The sequence below is a fragment of the Hyperolius riggenbachi genome, chromosome 11, assembly GCF_040937935.1.
Source record: "Hyperolius riggenbachi isolate aHypRig1 chromosome 11, aHypRig1.pri, whole genome shotgun sequence".
Taxonomy (NCBI): domain Eukaryota; kingdom Metazoa; phylum Chordata; class Amphibia; order Anura; family Hyperoliidae; genus Hyperolius; species Hyperolius riggenbachi.
Window position 1 is genome coordinate 106,755,682 of NC_090656.1, and position 26,575 is coordinate 106,782,256.

General features: G+C 44.7%; 1 protein-coding gene across 9 annotated transcripts in view; it reads left to right on the forward strand.

Annotated features, from left to right (window-relative positions):
• PPP6R3 (protein phosphatase 6 regulatory subunit 3) overlaps positions 1 to 26,575 on the forward strand; it is a 148,169-nt gene that overhangs the window by 26,239 nt on the left and 95,355 nt on the right. For 7 of the 9 annotated variants that reach the window (XM_068260880.1, XM_068260878.1, XM_068260877.1 and 4 more), the window contains 3 exons: positions 2,888 to 3,021; positions 10,057 to 10,186; positions 23,970 to 24,202. In XM_068260880.1, the coding sequence (XP_068116981.1) occupies positions 10,175 to 10,186; positions 23,970 to 24,202 (245 nt within the window). In that variant the 5' untranslated portion in view covers positions 2,888 to 3,021; positions 10,057 to 10,174. Of the gene's footprint in view, positions 1 to 2,887; positions 3,022 to 10,034; positions 10,187 to 23,969; positions 24,203 to 26,575 lie in introns of all 9 variants that reach the window. The other 2 variants (XM_068260879.1, XM_068260882.1) reach the window with 2 other exon arrangements.

Genomic DNA, 26,575 nt, shown 5'->3' on the forward strand with positions numbered 1-26,575 from the left:
AAAAACTTGTAAAGTTCCTTTTGTTCAGTTTCAGCAAAGTTCAAAGTCCAAACAAAATGGCTACCACTTGTTCCTCAAAGTGGCAGCAGCTTTCAGGAAGGTGAAAAAATGGAGGAATGAGGGAAGAGCCCCTCGCAGATACTTTTGATGAAGCTGGTTTGGGGGTGTGGCAAGGCCGGCCCCCTCTGAATTACCCACCAATGACAGTTCATTCCCTCTGAGAGATCTGAGGTTTAAACTTATAAAATGCTGTAACTCACAAATGATACAAGTCATATTTAGGAGGATAACAGATTCATACTTGTCGGAAAATACAGATTAATATGACATCAGATATGGCTAGTGCTGCAGACCCAGTTCTTGAGAAGGGTCATACCTCAATAACCGGACGGGCTATCGCGATGAATTTCATATCAGTACGATGGCCAGATTTTACCGAATAAGACTATATGAATTTCATAGCTGTGCGATGTACAGTTGCCATATAATCGACAAGAAACCATACATCATATGCATTCAGATGGCCCTTGGTCGGTGCGGGATAGTCTGGGTGAAAGCAGGTTTTGAATAGGCTTCCTGCTGGGAGTAGCTTCCTTGCTCTCCCTGTATGAAAAGGCTCACCGAATGGAGGTAATTAAAAATAAACAGTTTCCTGGACACAGGCCTGGCCCAAGCTAATTAACACATCAAAAGACATCCTGCATCTAAGTCTTGCTAGCCCAGATTGACTGCAGATGCTCCTACACAACCAATCTAGATTCTAGCGCATCACTGACAATCGGTGCAATAAACCGATTGCGTTCTCGTTTCTCACGGCTTTTCCGTGACAGTTGCTGTTGTTTGTGCAAATTTTATTGGAGAATTTTCTGAGGTAAGCTTTGTACACACCTACAAGCATGTTGCGCCACAGGGATCCTGGCCCTTATCCCTCGGGAAACATTGTAGGTCTGAGACTGCAGATGCACTGCTAGTCTGCAAGCTAGCGACGTGTTCTGTTGCTGTGCGATGGGGCAGAGGGCCAACACGTAGTGGAAGGGGTTAGTGGGGAGAACAATGCTCTCAGCTGATGCTTGGCCAACTTGATCTGCCAGACTAATTGCTGGCTGAGTGGTGGGGGTGAATGGATCGGAGGCCGCTGTACACCCAATCATTTTTTTAGCAGGGGTGTTCATTAGCCACCAACAGTTTCATCTAGACTTTAAGTTATCTTTAGAATGTGAGAACTGAGGTGAGCATGTAAAGATCTAACGGTGCATAAAGTACTGAAAGCAGAAGTCATGGCTAGAATATCTGTTTTTATGCCAGGGGTGTCAAACTCAAATACAGAGTGGGCCAAAATTGTACAATGGGACCTAGTCGTGGGCCAACCTCAATGTCTTCTGGCCATTTTCCACTCTTAGGGCCCGTTCTCACCTGAGCGGGAATTGCGCGATTCCCGCTCACGGCAAACAGCTAGCGGTTCTGCAAAAACCGCTACACAATGTAGCGAGTGGCAGTGTTCTCACTGCCGCAGTTGCGGTTAGCGATAACCGCAACTGCGCTGCATGCAGCGGCTTGCTGGCGATGAGCGTTCCGCGATTGGCGTTCGGTAATTGCGATCACTCCAAAACCGTCGCAGTGTCCAGTGATTTTTCCGTGCTAATCGTGGGAAAATCGATTCCGCAAAACGCTAGCGGTAATCGCCGGCGTTCTGCGATTAGAAGTGTGAACGGGCCTATATAAAGTTCCTAGTTGTCTAATGGCCCCTCACCAACCGCTATACTGTGCCGTGTTGCCTAGTTGTCCTCCCTCCCCATAATGTTCCCTGATGTTTAGATGCTCCCACCCTCCCCTATTCAGTTCCCTAGTGCTTACCCCCCCCCCCCCCCCCCCCCCCCATATGACTTCCCTGGTCTTCTAGGGCTTCACCTCCAATATAGCTTCCCTGGTGGTCTAGAGTGGGCTGAACGTAATGCAAAGTGGGAAAACCACTTGAGGGCCAAATGTAATGGATCTGTGGGCCAGATTTGGCCCACGGGTTGTAGTTTGACATGTGTTTTATGCAAATGGTAAATTGAATATGGTTTTGTTCAACGCAGACGCCAGTAGGAAATTTTTCGTAGCTAGCTACATTGGCATAGTTGAAAATAAACTCAGTGCCAGCTGTATTGTCTTCCAGGTTTATGGGATTTGTTTAGCCCAGAATTAAGGTGACCATACCAGGGCTGTGGAGTTGGAGTCGGGGCAATTTTGGGCACCCGGAGTCGGAGTTGTAGTTTTAGAAACTGAGGAGTCGGAAGATTTTTGTACCGACTCCACATCCCTGGACCATACACTATGCGATATTACCCAGCAGATTTGATCAATGCCCTAACATGCTGCCTGATTGTAATTCAGATTGCTGTTAGAGATCAGAGAGGATTTAGGTTGAAAGAGGGCGAGATGACGATTGTACCTACGTCTGGGGACACGTATGCCATAAAGCCAGCGATGGAGGCCCCCCAGGTGTCCCCTCTGCTAACACTGCTGTTCTCTTGCTATTTGGGAAATTTAGAGGGCTGACATAGGGGCGTGTGAGTGATGTCACGCTAGAGCCCTGGTAAGTGAGGAAAACCTTGGTCTCGTCTGATGCGATCTGCAAGCAGAATCTCTTGCAGCACGTCCAATCGATACATTCCACCAATTTCAGCCCAAAATTGGTCAAACTTTCGATCCGGCATGCTTTTGGGGGCACAGTTTTTTGCGCCAAATCTGTAGATGTTTGAGCACCTTTACTGGTAGAGCAAAGAGGGCAAGTCAGCATTTTGCTTGATTCCTAATCTTCATCTTCTTTGCATGGATGCCAGTTTGTTTAACGTTTAAATATTTTTCATCCAGCTCACTATTTATTTTTTTATTTTTTTTATAGGGAGGACACTGTCCTGAATAAAGGCCTGGAGCAATTTTGTCTTTAATGTAATCTGTATACCCTGTAATGGGCCAGAACTTGAAGGAGCAAAGCGTGGTTTTAATTTCTTAATCTTTTAATCTTGCTTTTATCAGGTGAGTGTTAAATTATTTTGGTGTAGCTTTTGCCAATGTTTATTGTCTAATTCCCCTGAGGAGCACAATGTGCTAGAAGGTAAGTTATCTATTTTTGGCTTTATTGAATGAAGCTCTTGGTATTCTCAATACACATATGTTCTGTGCATTCATAAACTGCCACCATACATTTTAACTTCTTGTATCCATCTTCATTATGAATGTCCTGCTAATTGTAGTCACAGTTTTGCATGCATCATTCTAACCCCATGCACTTTAGGTATGCTCAAAGTAGTTTTCCTCAGTGCACAAGGAAGTGCAGGCCGCTGCTGTTTTGTATGTCCAAGCTGAGCAACATTGTTATATCGCTATCCTGGACAGTAGTAGATACTGCAGCTGAATTGCACAGAATAACCTTGTGTGGTGTCTTAATAGAGAAAGCAACTACCTGGTAACTGGTCTTTGATGGTCCAAAGAGATGGTGCTTATTTTTCAGCCTACTAATGGCTGCTGGAAAATGCAGGTAACTGTTACAGCACATGGACACCCATGTGCGCTGCCTTATTTATTCTGCATTTTTCCCTCCAATGCTTAAGGTGTGGAGCTGGCATAGGATGGACGTTTTGGTGGTGGATGCCATCTTTTTGTTAACATGGGCTATAAGGGATTTGAACTGCGACTCTAAAACTTTAACCACTTCCCGACCGCCGTATAGACAATTGGCGGCCGGGAAGTGGACCCCGCAAGGACCGCCGTATTGACAAATGGCGGCGGTCCTTGTAGGGGCATGGGCGGCGCGATCGGCCGCCGGGGACTGGCTCCGCCCACCTCGCGCTGTAACCCGCCGGCCGTTCGGAGGCGCCGGCGGGTGACTAGCACCCGGATCGCCGCATACAAAGTGTATAATACACTTTGTTATGTTTACAAAGTGTATTATACAGGCTGCCTCCTGCCCTGGTGGTCCCAATGTCCGAGGGACCACCAGGGCAGGGTGCAGCCACCCTATGTCGCACCCAAGCACACTGATTTTTCCCCCCCCCCCCCCCCCACCTGCCCCAGTTCGCCCACAGCACCCCTCAGACCCACCCCCCAGACCCCTGTTTGCACCCAATCACCCCCCTAATCACTCATCAATCACCCCCTGTCACTGCCACCCATCAATCAGCCCCTAACCTGCCCCTTGCGGGCAATCTGATCACCCACCCACACCAATAGATCGCCCGCAGATCCGACGTCAGATCACCTCCCAAGTGCAGTGTTTACATTTGTTCTCTACCCTAAACACCCACTAATTACCCATCAATCACCCCCTGTCACTGCTACCTATCAGATTAGACCCCTAGCTGCCCCTAGGGCACTCAATCACCCGCCCACACCCTCAGAACACCCTCAGACCCCAGCCCTGATCACCTCGCCAGTGCATTGCTTGCATCTATTCCCCCCTCTAATCACACCTTGAGACACCCATCAATCACCTCCTGTCACCCCCTAGCACACCTACCCATCAGATCAGGCCCTAATTTGCCCCGTGTGGGCTCCTGATCACTCGGCCAAACCCTCAGACCCCCTTCCGATCACCTCCCCAGTGCATTGATTGCATCTATTTTCCCCTCTAACCACCCCCTGAGACACCCATCAATCACCTCCTGTCACCCCCCCTAGCACTCCTATCCATCAGATCAGGCCCAATACAACCTGTCATCTAAAAGGCCACCCTGCATATGACCGGTTCCACAAAATTCGCCCCCTCCTAGACCACCTGTCATCAAAATTTGCAGATGCTTATACCCCTGAACAGTCATTTTGAGACATTTGGTTTCCAGACTACTCACGGTTTTGGGCCCGTAAAATGCCAGGGCGGTATAGGAACCCCACAAAGTGACCCCATTTTAGAAAAAAGACATCCCAATGTATTCTGTTAGGTGTATGACGAGTTCATAGAAGATTTTATTTTTTGTCAAAAGTTAGCGGAAATTGATTTTTATTATTTTTTTTTTTTTCAGTGTCATTTTTCACTAACTTGTGACAAAAAATAAAATCTTCTATGAACTCGCCATACACCTAACGGAATACCTTGGGGTGTCTTCTTTCTTAAATGGGGTCACTTGTGGGGTTCCTATACTGCCCTGGCATTTTAGGGGCCCTAAACCGTGAGGAGTAGTCTAGAAAACAAATGCCTCAAAATGACCTGTGAATAGGACATTGGGCCCCTTAGCGCACCTAGGCTGCAAAAAAGTGTCACATGTGGTACCGCCGTACTCAGGAAAAGTAGTATGTGTTTTGGGGTGTATCTTTACACATACCCATGCTGGGTGGGAGAAATCTCTCTGTAAATGGACAATTGTGTGTAAAAAAAAAATCAAACAATTGTCATTTACAGAGAGATTTCTCCCACCCAGCATGGGTATGTGTAAAAAATACACCCCAAAACACATTATACTACTTCTCCTGAGTACGGCAATACCACATGTGTGGCACTTTTTTTGCAGCCTAAGTGCGCTAAGGGGCCCAAAGTCCAATGAGCACCTTTAGGCTTTACAGGGGTGCTTACAATTTAGCACCCCCCAAAATGTCAGGACAGTAAACACACCCCACAAATGACCCCATTTTGGAAAGTAGACACTTCAAGGTATTCAGAGAGGGGCATGGTGAGTCCGTGGCAGATTTCATTTTTTTTGTCACAAGTTAGAAGAAATGGAATGACAGTGTCATTTTCCGCTTACTTGTGACAAAATATAATATCTTCTATGAACTCACTATGCCTCTCAGTGAATACTTTGGGATGTCTTCCTCATGAAACATGACAGGGGGCCAGAAAAGTCATAGATGCTTGAAAATGGGAAAATTCACTTTTTGCACCATAGTTTGTAAATGCTATAACTTTTACCCAAATCAATATAGGCTGAATGGGTTTTTTTTAATCAAAAACATGTTTGTCCACATTTTTCGCGCTGCATGTATACAGAAATGTTACTTGATTTTTTTAACCTTCTGTGCTGACATTTTTCAAATAATTTTTTTGACAAAATTCATGTCTTTTTTGATGAATATAATAAAAAGTAAAAATCGCAGCAGCAATCAAATAGCACCAAAAGAAAGCTTTATTAGTGACAAGAAAAGGAGCCAAAATTCATTTAGGTGGTAGGTTGTATGAGCGAGCAATAAACCGTGAAAGCTGCAGTGGTCTGAATGGAAAAAAAGTGCTTGGTCCTTAAGGGGGGTAAAGCCCACGGTCCTCAAGTGGTTAAAGCTGAAATTAAGTTCTGTTCGGAGTAAACATACGTGTGGGGTTCTCTTGCATGTCTTATGTGTAAATCGCTCCTTACCCAGTCATTTACAAAGCACAGCAGAATTGAGTTTCTCACTTTTTGGGGGTGAGAGGGCCTCAACTTTACAGGCTTGCTGTCTCAACAGCAATGGTGGCCATCACAAATGGGGTGCTATTGAGTCTTGGTCAATTCACATAAGACCGATTTCATAACATTGTTTGCAACCCCCTTCCACGGTGTGCCTACTGATTGGACAGTGAAACAGCATCACTACACTATATAAGGTCATCACTACATACACATTCCGACTTCACAGCCCTGCCTTTAGAAAACATGTTCTTAACATTTAATTTTTCAGCAATATGTAAAAATCAAGCCGTTCTGAGAATTGTCTGGTTTTCCTTTAGTTGTATTAAGAGCATGTGAAAGTTAGTCCCATTATTATTTTTACATCCCTTTTTTTTTGGACTGCACATTAGCAAACTTTAAGCCAAAATACCATATTTTAAAATATTTATACTGTATAGGGCTTTTTTCTCCTGTCGAACTCAAGGTGCTTGAAAGCTGTAGCCACTAAGGGCATGCTTAAAAGGAACCTTAACTGAGAGGGATATGGATGTTTCCTTTTAAACCATACCAGTTGCTTGCAGTCCTGATCTCTTTGGCCGCAGTAGTGGCTGAATCACACACCTGACACAAGCATGCAACTAATCCAGTCTGACTTCAGTCAGAGCACCTGATGTGCATGCTTGCTGAGGGGATCTGGCTAAAAGTATAGAGACTAGGGCTGTTCAAATCAGGAACCGGGAGATACCCAGATAGTTGCTAGATCTCCCAGTAACCCTGTGCAGGCTGGGGGGGGGGGTTGTCAATCTTACCTGTCTGACGTTGTCTTCGTCCATCCCTCAGCGCCTCCCACGATGCGCTCCACGCGCGTCATGTGATTACAAACACTTCCTCCTTCAACCCGGAAGGAGGAAGTGTTTGTAATCACGTGACCCCTGCTTGGACCACATCGTGGGAGGCGCCGAGGGATGGACGAAGAAGACGTCAGAAAGGTAAGATTGACCCCCGCCCAGCCCGCACAGGTTTACTGGGAGATATCAGGATAGAATTATCCGGATGTCTCCCGGTTCTGGATTTGAGCAGCCCTGTTAGAGACACAGGATCAGCAGGAGAGTAAGGCAACTGGTATTTTAAAGAGACTCTGAAGCGAGAATAAATCTCGCTTCATAGCTCATAGTTAGCAGGGGCACGTGTGCCCCTGCTAAACCGCCGCTATAGCGCCGCTAAACGGGGATCCCTTCACCCCCCACTGCGACACTTGGTCGCAGACTTGGTCGCTCCTGGAGGCAGGGCTAACGGCTGCAGCCCTGCCTCCAGTCGCGTCTATCAGCGGCGCATCGCCGCCTCTCCCCCGCCCCTCAGTGAAGGAAGACTGAGAGGGGCGCGGGAGAGGCAGAGATACGCGCTGACCGATGCGTGTGGGGCGGGGCTGCGGCGATTAGCCCTGCCCCAACCAGGAAGCGCTCCCCGGCTGCACCGAGGGGGATTTGGGGGTGAAGGGACCCCCGTTTAGTGGCGCGATAGCGGCGGTTTAGCAGGGGCTAACTATGAGGTCTGAAGCGAGATTTATTCTCGCTTCAGACTCTCTCTAAAAGGAAAAAATCCATATCCTTAGTTTAGGTTCCTTTTAACGTACTTCTTTTTTCCCTTTTCCCTAGGAATTTATATTAGTGAATAAGCCGTGTCCTCTTTTCTCCACTGTACTACTGAGCAGACCATGGTTTGATTAGACCACCATCAAAATATCATGCTTACACAGATTCAGTTTATCCCTATTTAACCTGCTGGGTGTTCTGATTCCCGCGGCCGCGGGAGTTTTTTTTTTTAGCCTAGCGCTAGCTACATCCTGCTCCCTTCCTCTCACCCTTGCAATCGCACCCATAAGGAAATCCCATCCTGAACGGGATTTCCTTTAGGGCTTCTCCCATCGCCATGGCGACGAACGGATTGACTACATCGACGTCATGACTTCACAGGGACTCCCGATCCATCCCAAAGCGCAGCCTGGTGGTGATTGGCCAGGCTGTGCACGGGGTCTGCGGGGGGACCCTCTTTCGCGTCGGGTAGCGGTGGATGGCGGAGATCAGCAAACAAAGTTATTGCTGCGTGTTTTAAAAAAAAATATTCAGATCGGCCCAGCGGGGCCTGAGTAGTGCCCTCTAGCGTCTTCCAGAACGCTAGGGAGGTTAACTAATCGTGACAAGGACTGTACATTTGTTTTCAACCTGAATTTGCATGCAAGTTGGAACACTCTGCCACTTGTGCCTACAGTATTCCTTTCTCACAGGATCAGCAGGAGAGTCATGAAAACTGGTATTAATTTAAAAGGAAAAATCCATATGCTTCTTAGTTTAGGTTCCCTTTAATAGGCCACCCTGGAGCACTATGAAATGCTGCCCAAGGACTCATAGCTGAATAGGTTACTGGCTGCAGAAACCATCGTCTTGTAACCATAGCACAAAATACTGGTCACGTGGCCTAAGCCACTTCCCCCTCCTCTCAAACCCCCCCCCTTTTTTTTTTTCTCCCTTCATGCTTGTTGTGGTATGGGACTAGCTAGCTCAGAGTAGGATATGTCCCTCTCCTTCAAACATGTGTTAAGTGGTGTAATGCCATACAGCAGCTGTAAGCCCAGCTGTCTTCCTTATGGGGTTATTTACAAGCAGTCTGATACAAATCTATAATCTGATTCTATATTGCATTTCACAGACCTGTACATTCAGAAGCTCAGTTTTCAGAGAATTGCAAGATCTCATGAACTGCAGTATTAAATGTCATAGTATATAAGCCAGCCCACACCAAATGCTGTTCTGTTTCTACAGGTATTCTGAAGTACATTTTTAATATAACTGATCATTTGCCTGGCATTCAGCTTCATTTTGATCTCTTTAAGCACTTGTGTACACTGAACGGAATACACCATGGACAGACCTTTATGTACCATATAAGCGGTTTCAGAAATCGGCATGACTTGTATTGAAGTAAACATTAGCGGGGAAAATTTTAAAGCTAGATACCTACCTAAGTAGGAAAAAGTCTCTGGATGCTCCTGAGGCTTCCCCGATTCTCAGTGAGCCCACCGCTGTTGGCCAGTACCCTCTTCATATCTGTTGGTTCAAAAATCATCAGACTCCTCAATTGCTCCAACTCCACAGCCCTACTTTATACTGTGCATGCGCAAGTAAGGTTGGCGCATGCCCAGTGGCAGAAAGTCACTTTTGCAAGGGCAGCTTCATGCTACTGGGCATGTGCATACTTGTGCTTGTTCATGAATCGGAGCCTGGCCAAGAAAGCATATTAAACATCCTTTTTGAATATGCTTAGTGGCCCAGTGCTGGAATGTTGGGCCACCAGCCAATCCTGGGAAACCACCAGACTATCTAGATGTGCTTCTTGTACTGAGGTATCTAATTTTATGTTCAATCAACTCTTTGGATACCCTTTGAGTGCAACTGAAATGAATAGTGTGTGCATATATAAATAAGTATTCCATAAAGTTTATCCCCCTCCCCCATCAGTGTTTTTTCATAAAGGCCTGTGGGGTTATGGGTGGTTGCCATTGTTTTCCTATTGAGTAAAGTATTGATATTGGCTTGTATCTTCCTCATACAGTTATAGGTGCAGAGAGAAATTCCAATATTCAACACCAATCTGTTATCACCACTTACAAAACTGACAGCTTAGTTACACTTTTCACAGTCTTGTTTTTCCTTGTTCCAAGGGACCCTGCTTCCTGTTGGAATTTGATGGACTAAACTTTGCCTCCACCTGTCCCCGCTGACCAAGAACCCCCTAATGTCATCTTGCCTTGGAGAAACATTCTGACATTTCACAGTAACATGTTTGCCGCAGTATGAGCCTTTAATTTTCATTTCATGTCCTTGTGTGTTTATAATCAACCAGATGATGCCTCCTATACATTAAAATGCTGCCTGCTTTGTTATAACAGTATACTTTATTACAGCTCTATATGAAGTGGTCGTCTACTCAGTATAACAATTGCCTTAGAAAATTAACATTTAAATATTACATATTGCTTCTCCATCCCTCAAGCAGGTTCGCCATTTAACTAACCACTCTTGAACAACCAGTCATTATCTTTCTTTACACAGGAATTAAAGAAAAGTTGTATAAACCTTAAAGCCTGGAGTCAAATCTCAATACTTGTCTGTGTGTGTGAAAATTGTGCTTAAAGTGTAACAGAGACGACTTAAGTTGTATACATACCTGGGGCTTCCTCCAGCCCTATGTGCACGGATCGCTCCCACGCTGCCGTTCTCAGTCTTCTGTATCGCTGGTACCGGGTCCCATAACTTCGGCCAGTCTGTGCAAGAGAAGTGTGCCCTCTATGTATCTCTCCGGCGGGTCCCGGTACCAGCGATACAGAAGACTGAGGACGACAGCGTGGGAATGATCTGTGCGCATGGGGCTGGAGGAAGCTCCAGGTATGTATAAAACTTTTTAATATACAGTGGTGTGAAAAACGATTTGCCCCCTTCCTGATTTCTTATTCTTTTGCATGTTTGTCACACTTAAATGTTTCTGCTCATCAAACACCGTTAACTATTAGTCAAATAGAACATAATTGAACACAAAATGCAGTTTTAAATTATGGTGTTTATTATTTAGTGAGAAAAAAAACTCCAAACCTACATGGCCCTGTGAGAAAAAGAAATTGCCCCCTGAACCTAATAACTGGTTGGGCCTCCCTTAGCAGCAATAACTGCAATCAAGCATTTGCGATAACTTGCAACAAAACTTTTACAGCGCTCTAGAGGAATTTTGGCCCACTCATCTTTGCAGAGTTGTTGTAATTCAACTTTATTTGAGGGTTTTCTAGCATGAACCGCCTTTTTAAGGTCATGCCACATCATCTCAATAGGATTCAGGTCAGGACTTTGACTAGGCCACTCCAAAGTCTTCATTTTGTTTTCTTCAGCCATTCAGAGATGGATTTGCTGGTGTGTTTTGGGTCATTGTCCTGCTGCAGCACCCAAGATCGCTTCAGCTTGAGTTGACGAACAGATGGCCGGACATTCTCCTTCAGGATTTTTTGGTAGACCGTAGAATTCATGGTTCCATCTATCACCGCAAGCCTTCCAAGTCCTGAAGCAGCAAAACAACCCCAGACCATCACACTACCACCACCATATTTTACTGTTGGTATGATGTTCTTTTGGTGAAATGCTGTTACTTCTACGCCAGATGTAACGGGACACGCACCTTCCAAAAAGTTCAACTTTTGTCTTGTCGGTCCACAAGGTATTTCCCCAAAAGTCTTGGCAATCATTGAGATGTTTTTTTTAGCAAAATTGAGACGAGCCTTAATGTTCTTTTTGCTTAAAAGTGGTTTGCGCCTTGGATATCTGCCATGCAGGCCGTTTTTGCCCAGTCTCTTTTTTTTTTTTTTTTTTTTTTTATGGTGGAGTCGTGAACACTGACCTTAATTGAGTTAAGTGAGGCCTGCAGTTCTTTAGATGTTGTCCTGGGGTCTTTTGTGGCCTCTCGGATGAGTTTTTTCTGCGCTCTTGGGGTAATTTTGGTCGGCCGGCCACTCCTGGGAAGGTTCATCACTGTTCCATGTTTTTGCCATTTGTGGATAATGGCTCTCACTGTGGTTCGCTGGAGTCCCAAAGGTTTAGAAATGGCTTTATAATCTTTACCAGACTGATAGATCTCAATTACAGTACTTTTGTTCTCATTTGTTCCTGAATTTCTTTGGATCTTGGCATGATGTCTAGCTTTTGAGGTGCTTTTGGTCTACTTCTGTGTCAGATAGCTCCTATTTATTGCCACACCTGTTTCAATCAAGAAATCACTTAATCAGGCCCGGGGTGACTACAGAAATTGAACTCAGGTGTGATAAACCACAGTTATTTTTTAACAAGGGGGGCAATCACTTTTTCACACAGGGCCATGTAGATTTGGAGTTATTTTTTCTCACTAAATAATAAAAACCATCATTTAAAACTGCATTTTGTGTTCAATTATGTTACCTTTGACTAATAGTTACCGGTTTTTGATGAGCAGAAACATTTAAGTGTGACAAACATGCAAAAGGATAAGAAATCAGGAAGGGGGCAAATAGTTTTTCACACCACTGTAAGTAGTCTCTGGTTTCCTTTAATGTATATGTTCAGGATGGCCTGATAACCTGCAGTGAGTGAGATACATGGACGCTTTTTCCAGCTGCTGCAGATTCCAGGGCTTTATGACTTGTCAATGTGCTGCTGCAGTTTGAAGTTTTTTCCCCTCCCCAACCGCCCCCCCCCCCCCCCATAAATACTGTTCGATGTTAAACTTGATACCTTGGGCCACAGGGGGTCAAGGTATCGCGTGATTGTTTTGACCAATCGCTACTGCAGTGGGGGGTGTCAAGTGCAAATGCGCACAATCATTACATGAAGTTATGTACTTCCAGTATACTTTATTTTATTTTTTTTGAGTGATTGCTATTACTGCCTGTCACCATAAGCATTCTCACAAAGCAGACACTGATTGGCTCGGGACATGCACCCTTCCACCAATCCTTCCTGCTTTGGGGGCTTTTGGAAGCACTTGGCACCTGCATGCACATACGTAATAGATACATCCCTGCAGCTATAGCGGCTGCAACTATCACGTCCGTGCAGCTTAAGGGAAACCAGAGACCAATTTTCCCAGAACGTCTCAGGACAGCAACCCTGAGACATGTCTCCCTCCACATTCACTGGACAGGAACTAGATTAAACAATTTGCATAATTAGGTAGGCAGGGCACACACATGTATATATATATCGTTATGTCCTTACCCCCTCAGTTGTTTTCCTGTCCAGCAGGATGCTAGATGTAGGGGGTAAGGCTGGCCACCCATGTGAGTCCACAGGAGCCGCGGCTGGTGTGATCCCCTTTGTCGGCGCTGGCTAGTTGTCTCAGCGCGGGGTCATGCTACACGCACTGGCCTCTCCCCCTGTGCTGTGTTCGGAGGACAAGCGGCGTCTGAATCCGGAAGTTGCCCGCCCCAGGGTCACGTGATAGGCGCCTCACGTGACCGGAAGTCGGAAAGCCGGAAGCAGGAAGTTCCTGAACCGGCGTGCGTTCCAGCGGCCATTGCAGCATGGAAGTCAGCGTCTGCTGACACATCACACTCAGCTGCAGGGGATTGCCTGGAGGAACGCTAAGGGGATTACTACAGCAGGTAGGAATTAACGTTTGCATAATGCAAGAAGGGTTGGGCATTAAGCAATTATTTAAATCAGCTATTAAGCTGATGTCCTAGTCTCACTTTGTGTTTGACTATGGAGGCTGCCGGTGGATCTTCCTCCCAGGGCTCTGTGGAGACAAGTTCCGTACCCTCTCTGGTATGTAACATTGTGGTAATTGTTTACATATCCCTTAGGAGGGTTATTAGGCTTGGCTGAGCTAATGGCTGGTATTTATTTGTTTATTACAGCCTAAAATGGAAAGATCAGATTCCAAATCTGGGTCAAGACAAGACAAAGCTGATAAGCCTGACAAGCCTGATAAACCTGATAAAACTGACAAGACTACACCACATGCTGGTTCTAAAGCAACACATAAATCGGGGAAAAAATGTGCTATATGTGGAAATTATATGTCATCCTCTTCAAAAGTATTATGCCAAGATTGTACTAAAAAGGTGGTTAGAGAAGAAACCCCCACTATGTTAAAGGAATTAAAAGGATGGATTAGATCTGAAATTTCGTCTGCTGTACAGACTATCAAGGTTCCAGAGGTTGCAGTATCTAATGTACAAATGCCTTCAGTGCCTGCAGCAGTCTCTGCAGCCCCGGCAGTAGCAGATATCCCAGGTCCTTCAGGTTCAGTTCCTATAGGGGACCCTACTTTAAAAAGGAAAAGGAGAGATGACGATTCTGAAGATTCAGAAATGTCAGAAGGGGAATTGGATATTTCATCTCTGGAAGAGATACCCTCAGAGACTGAAAAATCTGCTGAAAAAACTGTAAAGAATCAGAAATTTGCTTTTTCCACTGACTTTATGAAGGAGTTATTGGCAGCCATGCATGAAGCCATGGGTATTACTATAGAGCAAAAGACTTTATCTCCATTAGATCAGATGTATGAAACATTGTCAGAACCCCAAGTGACTTTCATTCCAGTGCATAGTAGTCTTAAGGGGATTATCAGGAAAGAGTGGGATAATCCAGATAGGAGGGCTTTCTGGCCTAAATCACTAAATAAAAGATATCCTTATAGCCCTGAAGACCAAAGGTTTTGGGGGACTGCACCCAAACTAGACCCATCTCTTTCTAAAGTATCCAGGAGATCAGATCTTCAATTCGAAGATTTTGGTAGTTTAAAAGACCCTATCGATAAGAAAATGGACAATATTTTGCGGAGGGCATGGGAAGCAGCATCTTTAAATTTCAAACCCTCTATTGCATCTACAGCGGTAGCAAGATCTTTAAAAATTTGGTTAGTAGAAGTCCAGTCTCAGATAGCCTCAGGGGTATCTAGGGAGGAACTTTTGAATTTTTTCCCAAAAATTTTACATGCAACAAACTATCTATCAGATGCAGCTGATGATTCAGTCAGACTCACAGCAAGAACCACAGCCCTAGTTAATTCTGCCAGAAGAGGAATCTGGGTGAAAACATGGCAGGGAGATACCTCGTCTAAATCAAAATTGTGTAGTATTCCATGTGAGGGGGGCTTGTTATTTGGAACCAAGTTAGAAGAAACACTTGAGAGGTCCGCTGATAAAAAAGAAAAATTTCCCATATAAAAAGATTTTCCGCCCTAACCGTTCCTTTCGTGTTTCAGGGAAAAGCGAACAGGAAAACAAGGGGAACCAGAGAAGAAGATGGATTCCCAACAAGTCCCAGCGTTCCAAACCCAGTACTCCATATACCTCTACAGGTCAACCAACAAAACAATGACGCCAGAATTCCAGTGGGGGGCAGACTAGCTCATTTTTTCGAACAGTGGCAGTTAAAGTTCGAAAACAAGTGGTTACTGAACATTATTCTCCAGGGGTACAAGATAGAGTTTATAGCCCCACCACCATCTCAATTCTGGGTGACCCCTTCCCCAAGAGCTCCAGTTCAGGCCCAGGCCCTCCAGTCAGAAGTAAGCTTACTATTGGAAAAAAGGGTTATACGGAGAGTCCCAAAATGTCAAGAAACACTGGGGTTTTACTCCCCAGTCTTTCTAATAAAGAAACCTCAAGGGAGTTACAGGTTCATCTTAAACCTAAAAAGGCTAAACACCGCAGTAAGATACAGAAAGTTTCGGATGGACAACATCCGCTCAGTATTGAACCTACTACAAGACAGCTCCTATCTGACATCATTGGATCTAAAAGATGCGTATTTGCATGTGCCGATTCATCTGGAATCACAACAGTTCCTGAGATTTGCGGTGGTGTTAGGAGAGGTAAGACACTTTCAGTTTGTCGCCCTTCCCTTTGGGTTATCATCGGCTCCATGGCTATTCACAAAAATCATGGCAGAAGTCTTGGCAGGGCTTAGGCTTCAGTCTGTTCAAGTAATATCTTACCTGGATGATTTACTTATCTGGGGACCTTCTGTTGAGTTAGTGGGATCCCAGACTCAGTCCACCATAGACTTCCTTCAGACATTGGGGTGGTTAATTAATTGGGAAAAATCGTCCTTTCAGCCTCTCCAAAAGATGGAATTTTTGGGGTTTGAGATATGTACTACAAATAAGAGACTTTTTCTACCTGACAAAAAATCTTCCTTGTTGTTAAAGTTTGTTTTCTCTTTTCAGAGTCTGAAAACAATATCCTTGAGGAAAGCGATGGCCTTATTGGGCACAATAACCTCATCTTTCCCTGCAATACAGTGGGGTCAACTCCACTCCAGAAGTCTCCAGAGTTGGATCCTATCAAAGTGGGACAAGCATCTCTCCTCCCTGGACAAGAGAGTGATGATTCCTTGGAGTGTCAAGCAGTCACTACTGTGGTGGACGGAGCCACAACATCTGTCAACAGGGAATCTTTGGGAGTTTCCAACCCAGTGCATCATAACAACGGATGCGAGCTCTTGGGGATGGGGAGCGCATCTGGACTCTCTGACAGCTCAGGGACAATGGTCAAGCCGGATCAGCAACAGGTCTTCGAACAGCAGAGAGCTGCAAGCAGTCTGGGAAGCCATACTAGCATTCAAGATACAGATATGGAAAACCCACGTGACGATACGTACAGACAACAGTACAGTGGTGGCATACATAAATCACCAGGGAGGCACAAGAAGCAAGTCACTGCAACAGCAGGCATCAAGGATTCTGCATTGGGCAGAGCGCAGTCTCAAGTCTATAAAAGCGGTTCACCTGAAGGGGACACTAAATTGCCTAGCAGATTACCTGAGCAGATGCAGTCTGTCCCAGGACGAATGGAGTCTCAACGACCGGGTGTTTCATCAGTTGACAGAACACTGGATTGTTCCTCAAGTGGACTTATTCGCCAGAAAGAGCAATGCGAAATGTCGGATGTTTTGCTCTCTTTGTCCCCAAGACGAACCATGGGTAGTAGATGCCTTCTCGATCAGCTGGAGCCATCACAGAATGTACATTTTTCCGCCTCTACATTTGATTTCCAGAGTACTGAACAAAATCTATCGAGACCAGGCGGAAGCAATCTTGATTGTCCCGTTTTGGCCAAAAAGACCGTGGTTTGCTCTGCTACAACGATTAGCTACGGATCATCTGATCCTTCCAGATCAAGAGGACCTGTTAACTCAGGGACCAGCGGTGCATCCCAATCTGAGCCTTCTTCATCTTTCAGCATGGAGCCTGAATGGCGAATACTGAAAAGTAAGGGATTTTCTAATAAGTTATCGGAAACACTGTTACAAAGCAGGAAGAAGGTGACGCGCCAAATATACTCTAAAGCCTGGAGGGTATACAACAATTGGTGTGAGGCGAATTCTAGAGATACTGGTCATTCCAATTCAGTTTTAGAATTTCTTCAAGATGGATTCCAGAAAGGTCTAAGTAGTAGTACATTGAAGGTACAAGTTTCAGCATTAACAGTCTTTCTTGACAGAAAATTGGCAGAGGAAGAAGATATCATCAGATTCTTCAAAGCACTCAGGAGGATTCGACCTACAATCCATAGTAGAGTGCCATCTTGGGATCTGAACACTGTGCTACAGGGGCTATGTGAGCCACCCTTTGAACCATTAGTGGATAGTTCTGATAAACTTTTAACTATCAAAACTGCTTTTCTTCTAGCAATAACGTCAGCCAGAAGAGTGGGGGAATTGCAGGCATTGTCAATTCTCGAACCATATTGTGTTATAAGTGACGACAGAATTACACTTCGTCTAGATACCTCCTTCCTACCTAAGGTTGTTTCGAAATTCCACAGATCTCAAGAAATTTTTCTGCCTTCCTTTTGTAATAACCCTTCCAATCAGAAGGAACAGAAGTTACATTGCCTAGATGTTAGAAGATGTGTTCTGGAGTATCTTCAGCGCACTAAGTCCTGGAGGACTTCCAATGCATTATTAGTATTATTTGCCGGAAAGTTCAGGGGTAAACAGGCCTCAAAATCAACCATAGCCAGATGGATCAAGCAGGCTATATATCTATCTTATGCTCAACAAGGCAAACAGCTGACTTCGGCGGTCAGGGCTCATTCTACCAGAGCAGTATCAACTTCCTGGGCAGAGAGGGCAGGAGCATCAGTTGAGCAAATTTGCAAGGCAGCCACCTGGTCAAGTCAGAACACCTTTGTGAGGCATTATAGGCTAGATGTATTGTCTAGTGCCGACTTAACGTTCGGCAGAAAAGTGTTGCAGGCTGTAATCCCTCCCTAAATATTATTTCTTGTTTTTCATCTCAGGGTTGCTGTCCTGAGACGTTCTGGGAAAGCCCAAAATTACTTACGGTAATTTCTTTTCCAGAAGTCGGAAGGACAGCACCCTTACTACCCACCGCTATTCTTATTAAAAGTTATTGGAAGCATCATTATGTGCGGAGTCTTTTTTATTAACTGAGGGGGTAAGGACATAACGATATATATATACATGTGTGTGCCCTGCCTACCTAATTATGCAAATTGTTTAATCTAGTTCCTGTCCAGTGAATGTGGAGGGAGACATGTCTCAGGGTTGCTGTCCTTCCGACTTCTGGAAAAGAAATTACCGTAAGTAATTTTGGGCTTTTTTTTATACATGCCTGGGGCTTCCTCCAGTCCACGGCCGCCGTAGAGATAAGCGCAGAGGGCACTTCCTCTTGCGCAGACTGGCCATGACTGGCAGAACTAACTGGACCCGATACCGGAGCTGCAGAGGGTGATGGCATGTGAGCGATTATATATATACACACACACACACACACACACACACACACACACACACACACACACACACACACACACACACACACACACACACACACACACACACACACACACACACACACACACACACACACACACACACCCCCTCCTGTGTCTTTTCGCACCAATATAAACTTCATAATAGAGCCTGCTGGAGTTGTCTTATTGCAGGCCAGGATAGTGACTGTACAGATAGTGACACATTTAGAAAGATAATGCCATTTTTACAAAACACTGCTGTGAGCATGGTTTTTATGTATGCTTGTACAGGTTCTGTAGCCTTTACACTGTGTGTGTGTGTGTGTGTGTGTGTGTGTGTGTGTGTGTGTGTGTGTGTGTGTGTGTGTGTGTGTGTGTGTGTGTGTACTCTGGGTATGGTGTACAGCTTCAGTGTACCTTTTTTTTTTTTTTTTTAATTGTACTATAACACTAGCTTTCTTCCTTCTCACTAAACCTGTTTTTTCTTAATGATTTGAAGTTACAGCTGCAAAAAAGATTTCTTTGCTCAGTGTTGATGTAAAATGCATCGATATACCGTACATGTTCTGCAACACTTTACAGAGATTTCTGAATAATTCATGCCACAGACCATCCTTCAGATGAGCTTTCTTTCTAATAACTCGACTATAGTCTAGGCCTGTTTGGGGAAAAAAACAGTTTACCTGCCAGTGTGTTTTTGGGATGTGGCAGGAACCCCCAAGCAAAAGAATATACAGCTCAGTGTCCTGGCTGGAACTCAAACCTGAAAGTCTAATGCTGCAAGGCAAAACTGCAGTGCTAACAATTTTTTCTTAAAATGAGGCCCCTGATCAACAATTCACTATACATATATTGGATTTAGTATGCCAATACAATCTGTTACACTGGGCTTGTTGTTTGTATATGTTCCGGCCAGAACCCGAAGTCCGGCCACTTCGGGTTCTGGCCGGTCACAATGCGAAGTGGCCGGCCGATTCGGCCAATATACAAAATGGGGATGAATTGCGGACTTTGGCCGGCCAGAACGCGTTGTGACTTAGCGTGGCCGGCCAAGTCCCGAAGTCTCACTCCCCGCCGCCAGCTGCTCTCCTCTCCCTGCTGCCGGGTGTTCCGACGCGCACAGTCTCAGCTAAGTCCCGCTCAGTTAGTGCGCTCTCCGATGCTGCTCAGCTCCGCTGCCAGGCAAGATCGAGAGAAGCCTGAAAGGACCCGGGCTTCCTCTTCCTCTCTCTTTCTGCCACTCTCCTGCCACTGTCAGCTTATTCAGCTGCAAAGTCCCGCTCAGCTCTGCCCGCCGCCAGCTGATTCTGAGAGCGGCCTGAAAGGACCCAGGGCGCCTTTCTTTCATTCTGCTGCCGCTCTCCTGGAAGTACCCATGCGGCTGCTTTGTCCCCCACCTTCCACCTCCTCAGGACCCGAGGGAACAGAGTTGAGACACGGGGTCAATGAAATCTAATAAAAGGGGGGGGGGGCGGGGGTTTGGTAACACTGACAATGGAGGGGCAGAGGTGACACATGGGGTGGGGAGAAACAAAAAAGAGGGGTGGACACGGAGAGTGGGGGGTGGGGGATTTGATAGGTGAGAGGGAATGGCAGCCACCCTGTACCCACGCTTGTACTCTGATTCTCTGGTCCCCGCTGCGGCTCAGTTTCGCTTTCTTCAGTCGCTGGCCACTGCGCCTGTGTCGTCCTGGACGCATGCGTCCTCGTTCACACTCCCGTGCTTCACAGGTGCAGTAAAAATCCTGTGCAGGACTCTTCCGACGACGAGAGTGTGAACGAGGACGCACGTGGCCAGGGCCGCGCAGGCGGAGTGGCCGTCGACTTAAGTTTGCAAAAGTGAAATTGAGCTGCAGCGGTGGACCGGAGGATCCCTAAGTACCATTGCAGGCACAGGGGGGCTGCAGGAGGGCTGCCAGAAGTGAAACAAAAAAAAGACATCACAGGTTTCCTTTAATGATCTGAAATTTGTGCATTTTCAATTTTGGTCTTTGGCCGACTGACTTTGGCCTGTTCTAGAACTGGCCGGCCAATGTCAGAAATTTCCAGCACTTTGGACTTTGGCCGACGTCAAATCGGCCAGTTCTAGAAACGGCCGGCCAATTCTAGAATTGGCCGATTTCTGGTGTTGACCGTAACATATACAAGCTGCAGTCTATGCTGATATTGGCTTGAATGTGATTCTAAATGGTCTCTACTGCTTGTACTGATGTAAATTTGCTCTCAACTCATTAGAGTATCTTTGAAATGATGATGGTTTTTGATTACACAACGAGCTATGAGAAGCCGTTCTTTGTGTTTATGTTTAGCCCTGAACACATGCTAGAAGTAACACGACACCTATTAATGACCACGTATGCCGAGAATCCAGTGTGTGTGTAGAGCAGCTCCTGGTCCCTCTTGACCCGTTCGCCCTGCGATCCAACTTGGGTATTGCTTTGGCCAACAGCTTTATTCTCCCCACTAACTACAAGTCTGTTGGCCTTAGCCCAGCCATATTGCCCGAGGTATTGGGTACCCATCCCCTGACAGAAGACCTGACTCGTACAAGATGCCCCTGCACCATGGTGCACCAGGTTGAAGGATACCCGAGATAGACATGGATATGTACAGTGCCTAGCACACTATGCTTTTTTTTTTTTCTTCTTTGCCTGAAAGGGTTAAATATCCGGTTTGTAAGTTGCTGACTCAGTCCTGACTACAGTGTGATAAGAAATTCCAACTATAAAACACTTTCCTAGCAGAAAAATGCTTCTGAGAGCAGGAAAGAGATAAAGGTCAATAGTTCATAGATTTTGGCTCTGGCATACTTCAATGAATGTCATTGAGCAAAAACAATAAAACGGTTAAAACTTAAAAAGTTGATTTAAACAAAATAAAACTGGAATATCTTAAGTCCTTTTTTAGGAGAAGGAAGAGGGGATACAATCCTGTTTTTCATTAGTTTATTTTCGCCTCGGGGGTCCTTTTAAGTACATGGCAGTTGCATCCCTCGCCTCGCCATCCTCCGTTAACCGGCAATCAGCTCCGGTATTCGGCTAAGTGACATTAGCAGTGGACCTTCTGCGCTTCTGACGTCACTGAGTCAGACTGGGCCCGACTGAGCAGAATACCCGGAGCTGATCACGTCTTAATGGAGGACAGCGGGAAGACAGCGAGGGATGCATCCGTGCTTATGGGGCTGGAGGAAGCCCCGGGTAAGTAAAAATTCTTTAACGCTAATCTCTGGGTCACTTTTAACATACATGTTCTAGCATATGCATTACTAGCCTATGCATTTAGCTTGCATTGTCTAGCCTATACAGTATGTTATCCTGATCTGGCAAGTGGTGATTTACTCTCTGAATGTAAGTCTTATAGTCTCATGATTGACTTGCATAATTATGACAGGGTTGCATGACCATGACTGGCTTCCTTACTGGGTCATGTGACCACAACTGGCAAGTAGTAGCAGTAGTTTTTGATTACGGTTTTTATTGTTTTTTTAACTACCTTGCACTACTCCCATCTTGATCAGATTTCAGATGCTTGCATGATTGACTAACTCACAAGACCATAAGGGCCCTTTTCCACTAGCAATCGCTAGCGTTCGCACTAAACGATAGCGATTGCTGAATCGCAAAAGTGCATGAAACTTCCAGCGATTGCGTTCACGATTTTGCTATGCACTGTACTGCATAGAAAAATCGTGGCAAAGATCGCTCCGCGGCACGACTGCGTTATATAAAAAAACGAATCGCGGTAGTGGAAATTGCCCACCGCGATTCCCATGTTAATATGCAAACCGTAGCGATTTAAAAAATCACTAGCGGTTTGTGAATTTGCGATTCAGCATCGCAAACGCCGCTAGTGGAAAAAGGCCCTAATTGACGGATTTAGTTGACTTAGTCGTGTGTTCATTTCTAGTGACAAGAACTAGCAAAAGGGAAATGGGGAAGGTACATTTAGAAAGTGGAACATGGTTGGTTGTTAACTTCAGAAATGACAATGGTGATCACTAATCTACAAATATATTTGTACTGACTGCTGCTGTTAAACTAGAAGCACATCTCTAGTCTGTAGTATGCATACTTTGTGAACAGCGGGCCTTTGTTCATTTCATTTCATTGCAGTGAAGTGTTGGAAGCTAGAATACATTTACCGATTAACAGGTTTTAAGGTGGCCATACATCAGATAACTTGATAACCGATCGACCATCCGAATCGACTAGAATTGAACACTCCACATTGCGACGGTGGCGTAGTGGTTAGCTCTCTCGCCTTGCAGCGCTGGGTCCCTGGTTCGAATCCCAGCCAGGGCACTATCTGCATCTATATATTATATCACACACACACACACACACACACACACACACACACACACACACACACACACACACACACACACACACACACACACGCCTAGTGCACACCGGAGCGTTTCCGCTGCGGTTTGCGATCTGCTTGCGGGTGCGGATCCGCAATGGGCTGGTGCACACCAGAGCGGGAGGCGTTTTGCAGAAACGCATACTCCCGGGCTGCTGCAGATTTTGGATTGCGGATGCGTTTCTGCCTCAATGTTAAGTATAGGAAAACCGCAAACCGCTCTGAAAAACGGCACTTCAGAGCGGTTTGCCAGGCGGTTTTTGTTACAGTAGCTGTTCAGTAACAGCTTTACTGTAACAATACATGAAATCTACTATACCAAAACCGCTACACAAAACGCTAGCTGAAACGCTGCAGAAAAATAAGAAAAAGCGTTTCAAAATCTGCTAGCATTTTGCGGATCTGCTAGCGGTTTTTGGTGTGCACCAGCCCACACACACACACACACACACACACACACACACACACACACACACACACACACACACACACACACACACTCACACTCTACAGCGCTGCGTAATATGTCGGCGCTATATAAATAGGGAATTGGCCTGTGGTGTATTGGCAGCCGAGAGATCTGACTGATCTCACTGAGATTCGAGATTTTTCAACACTACCCATCGCTAGATGTATGGGCGCCTAGTCATTTGAGAGAAGATGACTTTATTTTGTTATCTATGATTTCAAATGTGAAGTAGATTTGGCCACCTTTATAATATGGGCTGTAGCAAAGTTGCTTTCCTGTCCTGAGTGATGCATCTTAAAGCCATAACCTACCCTACAATTCTCTTCACAGTATTTAATCTTTCACTTGCCTCCCTAACTTTCCAAGGTATTGCTGTCTCTTCCTGTCATGCTTCTGTTAAGCCAGTATGAGGCATCAGATCTCCTCCATGTTAATTTAGGCAATTGCATAGATGGTGTACAATGTCAGATGTTGAAATGTGACTTTTTCTCATCAGCCAAGTATGTTTTGGAAGTTCGACCTGCATTCTTCATCTCACATAGACACCCTCTTAGAGAGAGATGAAGTGACACTAAGGGAGTTGATGGATGAGGAAGATATTCTACAAGAATGCAAGGCCCAGAATCGTAAACTTGTGGAGTTTTTATTGAAATCCGAGTGCTTGGAAGATTTGGTGACTTTTATTACTGAAGAACCACCCCAAGACATGGATGAGAAGATTCGGTACAAGTAAGACTTGTAAATCTGTCATGTTGCTCTAATTTAGAAGTTCTGTGTTGGCTTTATAAGCTCAAATGTATCGGACCCTCATTGACTAGCTTTAGTCAAGTGTGCCGTAATCGCCTTTTTTTTTTTTTTTTTTTTCTTAGGGCCCGTTTCCACTTGTGCGGCTCGATTTCGATGGGAAAATTGCGGCAACGAATCCGCATGCAGTTGCGGTTTCGTTGCAGTCTCTATGCAGATTTTCACGCGGAATCGCTCACGGTTTTCACAACGCGATTTTAACCATGTCAATGTCGGCATGCATTGACATGGGTTTTTAAACTCACGCGGAAATGCCGGGAAAATCGCAAGACTAAAACTCTGGCGGTTTTCTTATTTAGTTACATTACCGTCGAATCGCGTGCAGCGTGCAAATTCTGATGGGACTGCCGTGCAGATTTTTTTTCTGCACGACAAACCGCACAGAATCACGCAGAAGTGGAAACAGGCCCATCCACTTCTATTGCTTGTGCGAATCTGCATGCTTAAGACGCATGCAGATTCTCTGTAGTGGAAACGGTCCCTAAGTGTTGAGATGAAATTTGTGGTTTTTTTTTTGTGTTTTCCTTTAAACGACAACCGAGGTGACATGAGAGAGACGTGTATGTATAGTGCCTATCACACAAATAACTAGGCTGTGTTCCTTTTTTTTTTTTTTTTTTTTTTTTTTTCTCTGCCTGAAACCGTTAATCAGGTTACAGGTATGCAAGTGACAGTTTGTCTGGGTCGGGACCAGGTCAGACTATAGCATAACCCTCACTGATAAGTAATTATAGCCATAAAAAAACTTTTCTGTCAGTAAATGGCTTCTGGGAGCAGGAAAGAGATAAAAAAAGGCTCAATAATTCATAGATTTGAGCTCTGGCAATGAAGGTGTCTTTGAGCAGAAACAATGAAACAGTAAAAACGTTAAAACTAGATTTAAATATAAATTAAGTGTGGGATATCTAAAAAAAAAAAAGTAATTTTAGGAGAAGGAGGGTACATCCAATTGTTTTTCTCATCAGTTTTTCACCTCGGATGTCCTTTAAAGGGAATCCTGAAGTGAAGACACTTATGAGATGATGGCTATGCGTAGTACAGCTGACAACTAAAACATTAGTGGCACAAATGAGTCTCATATTGTTTCCAGTACAGGAAGAGTTAAACTTCACTTGGTATCTATGCCAAAGCGCTTCTCTGAGGTCAAAGACAGCACTTAAAGGAATACTATCGATTCACATATTTTTTTCAATTGACACAGGAATTGTTTGGGAAGTGCTGCTAAGTACTGGTGTATACATTTTAGTAGCAACCTCTTTGTTTACTGTTCTCAAAATACTTTCAAACTTTACTGACGCCAAAACGGACGGCAGACTGAGCCATGAGGAGAGGGGAAATTCCCCTCACACTTGATCAGTTAACTCTGTGTAACTCTGTGTGTGACAGAGAGAGAGAGCTCCCAACAGCTGCAGCTCCTGTGTCCTGTTTCTGACTGAAGTGTCTGAAGAGAGCAGAGGAAATGTAACTAATTGTCACAGCTTTTCAAACTGTTTTTGCTTTGTTTATTTACTTTCTGTAGTCTGATATGCAACTCTGGCTGTGCATTGAAGCATTCTGCAATTGATTTGTCCCAATATAGCTAAATCCTACCCTCAATAAATTACAGTTTTTGCCTCTGATAACATGAAAAGTAGGAAAATGTTTACACAGCTACTTAGACATTATTTGTACATTGTCATTTTAGAACACTTGGGCATTGATACTATTCCTTTAAACATCAAATGGTGAAAGACAACTTCAGATAAGGTTTTACTGCAGGGTAGTTCAAAGGGTCATTAGCTCTTCTCTGTTTCCTAGTACAGTGTAGTTTTGTAAACTGCAAATATTCGAGAATGATGCAATGTAAAAAAAAAAGCTATAGAACTGAAAATAAGACTCTTTGCTACGAATGTTCTATTCATTATCCATACTACACATACAATTCATTATATCAGTTTTTTTTCCATTTCCACATCACTTTCATCTTAAAGTGACACTAAAGTGAAAAAACCTCATGATATAATGAATTGGTTGTGTAATACAGATAATTTAATAGAACATTAGTAGCAAAGAAAATTGTCGTGTTTTTTTTTTTTTTTTCCATGTGTATAGCCTTTTATTTTTATAACATTGCATCATTCTCTAATAATTGCAGTTGCCACAATACACAGCATTTTAAATGATTTCACAGAGCAGGCTAGTGACCCTTTGAACTTTTCTCTGTAGAAAAACCATAAACAAAGAAGAAACCATGAGACAGTTGAGATATGAACTTCAAAAGACAGTGCTGTCCATGACTTTACAAAGTGGCAGAGCTCA